General features: G+C 42.4%; 1 protein-coding gene across 2 annotated transcripts in view; it reads right to left on the reverse strand.

Annotated features, from left to right (window-relative positions):
- clmna (calmin a) overlaps positions 1 to 9,599 on the reverse strand; it is a 31,753-nt gene that overhangs the window by 8,431 nt on the left and 13,723 nt on the right. For both annotated transcript variants that reach the window (XM_042071812.1, XM_042071811.1), the window contains exons 2-8: positions 5,256 to 5,317; positions 4,071 to 4,166; positions 3,727 to 3,810; positions 2,710 to 2,802; positions 2,095 to 2,288; positions 906 to 1,099; positions 119 to 201 (exon numbers count right to left, since the gene is read on the reverse strand). In XM_042071812.1, the coding sequence (XP_041927746.1) occupies positions 119 to 201; positions 906 to 1,099; positions 2,095 to 2,288; positions 2,710 to 2,802; positions 3,727 to 3,810; positions 4,071 to 4,166; positions 5,256 to 5,317 (806 nt within the window). The remainder of the gene's footprint in view (positions 1 to 118; positions 202 to 905; positions 1,100 to 2,094; positions 2,289 to 2,709; positions 2,803 to 3,726; positions 3,811 to 4,070; positions 4,167 to 5,255; positions 5,318 to 9,599) is intronic.

Consider the following 9,599-nt stretch of genomic DNA (forward strand, 5'->3'; position numbering starts at 1 on the left):
CACAGACCTTAAATAAACATCAACGGTGCACAACACTGCTGTCTCTTGACATGAGGACACCCATTTCAAATTACCGATTAGCCACAAATGATGATTAAACACAAGTGTAAACACTCACCTCGTCCATGCCAGGGAAGTGCTCAAGGAACTGGGACACGTAGGTCATTATGACCTGCTCATCTGGTGGGTTAATAGTCACATCTGCAAGGGCAAATCCATCATAGTTATATTCAGCTCAATTACATTACAAACCTTGTGTATGCCAAGACTGACAAATAACAAAGTAACATTTCAAATCAAACTTTTGGTGGATAGAGGTTTGGAGGATATACTGATGAATAAATGAATTTCCACATATCATGTATTACATCATTTATTAACCTGGAGGCTTTCAAAAATATTTGTGTTTAAACAAGGCATGGTTAATTAAAGTACCAGTAAAGAACAAGTTACGTAATGCCTTGTAACCTGGTAAATCTAAGAATGAATGTTATGAATCATTTTAAGTATAAACTCCCGTGCGACCTTCTGGTTTGAGAGAGCAAGTTACGTAACGCCTTGTAACCTGGTGAATATAAGAATGAATGTTATGAATCATTTCGAGTAGAAACTCCCATGTGACCTTCTGGTCTTTCTTTTGTTTGTTTTCATATCTGTTGTCTTGTATGTTGATGTTTTGTTTGTTATATGTAGTGTGTGGACCCCAGGAAAAGTATCTATTCTTTTCCTGCTTTTATATATGTTGTCTTGTATGTTGGTTTCTTGTTTGTTATATGTTGTGTGTGGACCCCAAGAAGAGTAGCTGATGTTTTGTGCATCAGCTAATGGGGATCCAAATAAAATCATAAATCATAAATCTAAGAATGAATGTTATGAATCATTTCGAGTACAAACTCCCGTGTGACCTTCTGGTTCGAGGAGCCGTGCGATGCCCAGGCTGTAGTGTGCCGTCCTGAAGGCCTCCTCCAGGTTCTCCCTGGACGTCCGCAGAAGCGCCCTCCGCATGTCCACCAGACTGGGGTCGATGGACTTGATGACGGCCAGGAAGGCCAAGCCGCTCGTCCAGCTCTTCCCAAAGTCGTTTACAGCAACTCCAAACCTGACAGATAAGACAGCCAGCAGTCAGTCATTCAGCGCCAAAACGGACTGCAGTGTAAACACAACACAAAGGCCAATTTCCTGTTTGCGAAAGACGGCCTGCGTCTGTTAGTCGTTGAAAGTCATATGAGCTTCTTGACCTCTATATATTGTGTAACCAGATTTTCACAACATGTGGAGATTGTTATTGTTAGCCCCATCGGTCTGATAGTATCACTCATAATAATATGGAGGGTTTTTCTGTTGTTATCCACATGTGTCATATACTCATCTTGACCACCTCTTTCTCATCCGCTCAAGCATATTGCTGAGGTCAGTTTTAATGACCAAAGAATCCCAGCACTTCAGAACTTCATGCTTCAAATGGACTAAAAAGCCCAGTGAAATCGATGATCTCTTGAATGACTCTGAGTGTTATCTGGGGTTTAGATGCCCTCTGCACCAGGGCCTATTGTGAGTGACATAATGAATACTGTTCCCAAGGTCAGCACTTCCCATCCTGACACTTTAGTCAGCAATGTACACTGAAACTCATTTTCAGCAGAAATAGGCTATCATGTTTCTTCCCTTGAATCGACATGTCCCAATTGCATAAGAGAAAATGACTTGCACACTGCTTGCACAAGTAATAACTACACAGACACACAATGTGTAACTGAAAAAAAGACTGCACCAAGACTGTGACACCTTTCAAAAGAACGGTATCAAACAAAGCAGAATATTTAGACACTTTATTTGAAGGTATCAACATAAGAGTGACATAACACCGTCATTAACACATGACACTGTCATGACACATGAACCTTAACCCTAACTTGTTGGGACAAAAAACAAATGACACTTAATGACATAAGCGTTATCTTATAAACGTTTATATCTTGTTTATAATGTTTATGACACATTCATGACAGTGTCATGTCACTCTTATGTATATTCCTTCAAGTAAAGTGTAAGCAGATTTAGTCTATAGAGAAACAGTGCGAGGAGGCCGCTCACTTCCTCGTCCTCCTCTGCACCCACTGCAGAAGGGTCCTGATGGCTTTGCCATGGTCCCTGATGGCCACAGAGCAGCGCCTCTCCTCAGACGGCGTGCTGGAGTGGGATGTGTCCGAGTCTGAGCTGGTGGGGATGGACGACAGGCTGGACGAGGAGGGGAACTGGTTCTTGATGTTCCCTGTGAGCTCTTTAATCTGGGGCAGGACAGGGAAATGGTGCGTTATGTTATGTAATGTGAGATAAAACTGGGATTGGTTCTAAAGCTGAAATGCAGCACTGCAGAGAACTGTGTGAGAATCTGTGAGAAATGTGCTGAGTTGAGAAATGAAGGGAACAGAGACTGAGAAAGAGAGAGAGTGAGAGAAAGAGAGAGAGAGAGAAAGTGAAAGAATTTGTGTTCAACTCCATGCCAGTGTAGCTGTGAAAGTACACTGGACAGAGTCTATTGCTCTCCAACAGAATATATTTCTGGCTTGTTTTATTTTAGTAGTTTTATTAGATTTCGTATTAGTCTTGTTGTCAACAAATACAGAGTGCAGCATTCCTTTCTTCCCTGCATCTCACCACAGTGTGACTCTGATAAAGAGCAGACTCTAATCTCTTCCTCCTGCTTACCTGGAAGAAGAGGATAATATTCCAGATGAGGCCGAGAACAATGGACGAGTTGCCATCGGCAACATCGGCGGCATCGATACTCACAAGTTTCACCTGTACAGGTAGAGACACACCCATGTTATATCTGACAAAAGGACCCTGAACAAACTGATCAACATCTTGGACAATGAGTGTCATCCACTCCACAGCACTATTGTTAAGCAGAAGAGCCTGATCAGCTGGAGACTTCGCTCACTGCCTTGCACAACAGACAGACTGAGGAAGTCATTCATCCCCAGGGCCATTGAACTGTTTAATGCATCACTTAAGGGAAGAGGAGAAATAGACTTCTCCGCATAGTCTGTCTGCCTCTTCACCACCTCCATGTTTTTAACTGTCTGTCCACTAGCCACTTTACATTTGTCTTCTGCCTCACTGTTTGCGTGCTTTATTAGCACATATGCACAACCCCTCCCTCCATGCCACAGCCGAACTGTGACCACACTTATACCTTTCTTAATATAGTTATTTATACATAGACATATAGACTTTATTCTTGCACTGTTGCACTGTTTGACTTACTCATTTGCACCATCACCATGACACTCATTCACAAAGAGCACCTTACCTTACCTTATGCACAGAGGACCACAGGCTCAGTCCCTACTTCAGTCATTGCAAGCGCACCTGATTGATTAATCACCCACTATGTGGATACTGTTTTTTAGAATTGATTTAGATTAAGTTTTATTTAGTATAATTTGTATTTTAGTATATTTAGTATATTCTTTATCTTCTACAGTCCTTATTGCTAGTTGTGTTTTTTATATTATATACTTTTAATTACTTTTTCTGCTGTTATTGAATGTGTGTGTGTGTGTTGTCTATATGCTACTGTGACCTTGAATTTCCCCTAGGGATCAATAAAGTATATCTATCTATCTATCTATCTATCTATCTATCTATCTATGTTAGAGGTGCTATAGGCAGGAAGTGGGTTTGTGTGCAATATCATATCTCTATGCCAGTGATACGTACATTTCTCTCCTCAAGAAATGTCAAGACTTTAGCAATGTTGTTCAGCCTGAAGATGCGATGGGAGGACTGTTTGAATCCCTGAAGCTGAAACCAAAAATAAAGATCTTTATTTCATTCACATTGAAACTAAACTTCTTTAGTTTATTTACTTCAACTCACACTTGAAATGCAATTCAAACTAAAATGTTATTTATACTCACACAAATTACTTTATTTGTGTTGATTTCATTATTTCATTTATGTTTACTCTAAGTAAAACTAAAACGTTTATCCACAGCTATAAATTAAGGGATAAACCACTTTTAATGTTTTAACACAATTTAATGTCACACTGGGACTCTCACCAGCTTACACCCAGACAGTTCCTCCAACAAGGCCATCAGAATCCGGCCATCTTGGATGTCCCGAAACAGGTCGTGCACCTCCATTGGAGGATTACACTGTGCAGAGAGGGCAGGAGAGGAAATCAGAATCTCCATGTGACCTCATTGACCCCTACACACAAGCATGCCTTCTCCCACACATGGATCTAAAACTAAAAGCTTTTTTCACTGGAAATTTCCACTCCAAGTTTTCTTTTAGTCTAGGACTGAACTTAAACAATGTGCGGACACCAGCCCATTGTGTTTTCTATATTTGCAGCACTATTTGTTTCCATGAACAAACTTGGAAAACCTGAATTTTACTAAACAAACACTGAGTTATCATCAGAGATAGCACAGATAGTCAGATACTGTCTGCAGTGAATGTTGGCAGGGAGGCTAGACGTCACATTTTCCAACTGAGAGGAGGAGACAAACATGTAATTGTTAATTAGTGGGTCGCAGTTTTGATGAGGCGCCAGACACTGTGCAATGGAATAGAGAGCCTTTTGTGTGGCAAAACAAAGGATTCATCACTTGTTGTTTTCAGTCAGTACTCGATGGTCCTCCGACTCGTGGTGTTATCATCTGCAAGCTGTCTGAAACACTAAACCTGCGCCACCCAAGGCCTGCTGGGAAACGGTGTGTGTGTGTGAGTGTGTATGTGTGTGCGAGTGTCAGTGTGTGTGTGTGTGTGTGTGTGTGCCTGTGTAAGTGTATTTGGACATGCAAACTTGACATGCAAACATGCAAACAGTGGCAAAAAATGCACCCAACCACCAGCGATGATATAAAGAGAGTGACAAAAAGAAAGATAGCATGCATCACTACACACATTTCTCTTTCTCTCTTGATGCATGTTGTATTACACATTGACATTTCCTCTAAAAGCATGAATAATGTATGAAGGGGTGGGATATACATATATCCTGCTTACATGAAGAGCATGTAGATCTAAGCTACTGAGGAAAAAACATGTTTCCCCTGTAGTTCTCTGAAACCAAACTAATACAAGGTAACAATTTTGTCGCAGGAAGCAGCCTTAGGTTAGCAGGTGTCAGGTGTTAGCATAACTTACCTTCTCTATGTTAGTGTGCACGGATGTCAGGTGTTAGCCAACCTTCTCTAGGTAAGTGTGCACGGGTGTCAGGTGTTAGCCTAACTTACCTTCTCTAGATGCAAATTGATCCATCTGGTGAAGGTCCTCTTCTGCACCATTTCTCTCTCCACTGGAAGACAAACAAGACCAATATTTTAACATCAACAATGAAACATGTGAATAATACAGGACTTGCTACTACTGCTGCTACTACAGCGCCATTTTAAAACCAACACGTCCTCGGCCCTCTCCTCTCCATCCTCTAAGTCAGTGGTTCTCAAATGGGGGTACGTGAAGGCACTTCAGGGGATATGTGAGATTTTTTATAGATTTAAAAAGTAGATATATTTAAAAAGTAGAATCCTTTAAAATACTTTAAAAACAATAATTGTTTTTTAATTATTATTTAAGAAATATTTCAGGAAAATATAAGTTCATAAAATGAATTTTATATTTCAGTAGGCTATTCAATTTCATTATCCTAAAAACCCAGAGTCCCACCCATACCAGGATGGTTCCACCCAACCTGTCACATGCCACCCGCTATCACCTGTAAATCACTGTCAAAACTCAAACGATGTCGTGGTTGAAGCGTAGCGGTAATTCTTGTGAAAACACGGAGGGACAAGTGGCAAAGAAGGCCAAACAAGAGCCGGCAAAATTCCGGCTGTATCTTGAAGTATATGTTTTATTGCTCTGTTTTAAGTCTTTTTTTCTCAACTAAAAATGCTTTGCACTGGTTAGGGGGTACTTGGCTGAAAAAATATTTCACAGGGGGTACATCACTGAAAAAAGGTTGAGAACCACTGCTCTAAGTAATCCTGCGTATAGCCCCGGGCCTCAGCATCCCTGCCGCTGTAAACACCGCGTATCATCGGCAGAGGCACGCCACACAGTCATTAGTAAACAAGCTTCAAATGGCTGCCGTGCTGGCTGCGGGGCTGTTTCCATGCGCTACTGTCTAATTTCTACCCAAGAGCCGCTTTGTGTTTTTCACCGCGCTGTTTCAAGCTTGGCAGAATGTACAGAAGCCCAGATGAATCAGTCTGTGTAGAAACTGCTATGATTAAATGTGATCCGTCTTTGCATCAGTAAAAGATGAGTGTTGAAATGTTCTTTGTGCACAATCTGATGAAGGATTCTTTGGCTTTTTGGTTAAAAAACAATTTAAAGCATTTTCATCAAATGTGCCCTTCCCAGTGAAAAAACTCAGAATCCTTGAATAAAACAACCTTATTGCTTTTTTTTTCTTGTAAAATCGTGGCAATATAAAAGCCAAGGTCTAAATATTTCAGATCAATGAACTAAATATTTAGCACCACTAGATAGTTTCATCAGACTCATCAGTCTGGCTTAATCTTGCTATCTCACAAATGCTGGTCATTTGTATTAGACATGATTCATGTTTAGACAACCTGGTGATGACAGGTCTCCTTTTCATCCACGTGAAATTTAAGACTTTCTGCTCAGAGAACATTTACAAAAGGGCTTTTATTTATCTTTTAGCAAGAGATTATATTCTGACCTTGACACGCTGATCACTGGCAGTGCAAGTGACAGAACACATCTAGAGGACTATTTGACCACAAACCATCCGATACGACGGTCTGGCATGAATAACAAACATGTAAAAACAGTTTTCTTTGGCTTTGCATAAACAGCTTAGACCCGTGTCATCTGAGCGAAATAAGAGATGTGCAGATCGAAGCAGAGATGAGAGAAGAGGAGAGGAGGAGGAATGAGAGGGGAGGAGAGGAGAGGGAAGAGGAGAGGAGGAGGAATGAGAGGGGAGGAGAGGAGAAGGGAGGAGAGGAGTGTTTGGGTGAGGAGAGGAGAAGGGAGGAGAGGAGTGTTTGGGTGAGTAGAGGAGAGGAGTGTTTGGGTGAGGAGAGGAGAGGAGTGTTTGGGTGAGGAGAGGAGAGGAGTGTTTGGGTGAGGAGAGGAGAAGGGAGGAGAGGAGTGTTTGGGTGAGGAGAGGAGAGGAGTGTTTGGGTGAGGAGAGGAGAGGAGTGTTTGGGTGAGGAGAGGAGAAGGGAGGAGAGGAGTGTTTGGGTGAGGAGAGGAGAGGAGAAGGGAGGAGAGGAGAAGGGAGGAGAGGAGAGGGAAGAGGAGAAGGGAGGAGAGGAGAGGGAAGAGGAGAAGGGAGGAGAGGAGTGTTTGGGTGAGGAGAGGAGAAGGGAGGAGAGGAGTGTTTGGGTGAGGAGAGGAGAGGAGTGTTTGGGTGAGTAGAGGAGAAGGGAGGGAATGGAGTCTGTGCAATAACATACAGTATGAAGTAAGGGCTGAGTCTGGTAACAGCTGGAGTCTACACCACTTTGTGCAGGGCAGGGGTTGTGAGTTTATGAAGAGTGTGTGTGTGTTTTTTGTGTGTCGGCGAGAGAAAGTGAAAGAGATAAAGTTTGTGTGTGTGTGTGTGTGTGTGTGTGCGTGACAGAGAGAGAAAGAGATAGTTTGTGTATGTCTGTGTGTGTGTGTGTGTGCGTGTGTGTCAGAGAGAGAAAGAGATTGATTTTGTGTGTGTGTGTGTGTGTGTGTGTGTGTGTGTGTGTGTGTGTGTGTGTGTGTGTGTGTCTGAGAGAGAAAGAGATAGATTGTGTGTGTGTGTGTGCGTGTGTGTGTGTGTGTGTGTGTGTGTGTGTGTGTGTGTGTGTGTCTGAGAGAGAAAGAGATAGATTGTGTGTGTGTGTGTGTGTGTGTGTGTGTGTGTGTGTGTGTGAATAAGCCCGACACTGTGTTTGCCTTTGGAACCTCCATTTGAAAAGAAGACAGCTGGAACAGAGAAGAAGGGGAGCTGTTCGTCCTGCACTATAGGAGAATGGAGGTCTGCGCTGCGGGCTAAATGGAAATGCAATGGTGACATGACTCTGACTGGACAGCCTCCTCTGACTGTAAATGCATGGGGCTGAAGTACCCTCTCTCCCATTTATTATTCAGCAGTGAAAAGGACCCCAAAACGCTGCCATTTCCTGGAATCAATAAGTGGACTTGCTACACGATGGAACAATGACCTAATGGTCTAGGAGAAAGTCTAAGCACACAAGTGCACACACACATCTTGCACACACACACACACACATCTTACACGCACACACACCTTACACACACACACACACACACAGACACACGTGCGCACGCACGCACACACACACACATGCACGCTAAATCATGAAGGTACAATGGGGTGCATTCACAAGGAGGGACAAACCTACTGGTTGGGGGATCCAAGTGTGACTGAATCTGTTGCAAAACTTTACAACCTTTCCAAGGAAAATTGGACTTTCCACACAGTTATACAGTACAAGGCTGGCGTTAGCACACAACCGTCGGGGTCGGGGTCCCTGAGTGTCCTGTCCTGTCAGTGGTCACTGTTATTCATGTCTCTCTCTGTTCTCTATATTACGTAAAAATAAATTGTGAGAGCCACTATGACTGAAGAGCGCACACAGTGGATATCTGTAGTTCAACAGACAGCTGTCTGACTGTCTGTGTTACATTGAGTGTATGAGAAAAGAGACGGAGAGAGAGAGAGCTGCTGTGGTGCCCAGTGCCCCTGTGTCATCATCTTTCTGTATTACATACAGTATATGAGAAGAGAGAGAGAGAGAGAGATGCACCCACACCCCTACCTATCATCCTACTATTATTTATACTACTGTTTATTCTGTGTTCATTCTGTGTTTATATTGAGAGAGAGTTGAATAGACCATTAGGTCCAATATACCAATATGTGGTTTTATGTTCCGAATTATGTCCAATATTCCAATAAGTGGTTTAATTCTCTTTTAAGTGGTTCATTTCTCACTAGTAGGTTACCCTGGAAATCCAGAGTTCTCGCAAGAGCACAATGGAATTGTCTCTGCGAGACACTCTGGCAAAGAGCAGTGATGCACGTTTCTTTTACCCCAAATTCCGGGGAACCAGCTAAACTGATGAAGTCAGGGCTGCAACGTTGGAGGACAGTACACATTGGTCGTAGTGTTATCCGATTGCGTCGAAGTCCGAAATCATTCAGAGTAAACATGATCTAGTATTATCCAATTGCGTGCAGTGAGATTTTTAAATGCATGCTTGTTGCCGCCCCTCGAGTTGGGCCATTACATTGTTCTTTGCCAGACCCTTAATCTTTCTAGATTATCAGGGTCTGGATTTTCTAGGCTACTAGTAGGTCACTTTGACACTAAAAGTATGCTCCTACATCATGACCCTGTATGATCTGTACTGTTTTCCCAAACTTGGATAATGTTTGGCGATTGCTTGTTTTGCATCAAACACCATCTGTGTCATTGATTAGAGTAGACTGGATGTGGTCTGACTCTGCTACTGCCACTGTATGATTATAGATTCTTTGCTACGACAGTTGTGTACTTTAACTCTAATAATTCAGATGACACACAGATCATTCTGTGTCAAGT

Source organism: Alosa sapidissima, chromosome 19 (assembly GCF_018492685.1).
Source record: "Alosa sapidissima isolate fAloSap1 chromosome 19, fAloSap1.pri, whole genome shotgun sequence".
In the NCBI taxonomy this organism is placed as follows: domain Eukaryota; kingdom Metazoa; phylum Chordata; class Actinopteri; order Clupeiformes; family Clupeidae; genus Alosa; species Alosa sapidissima.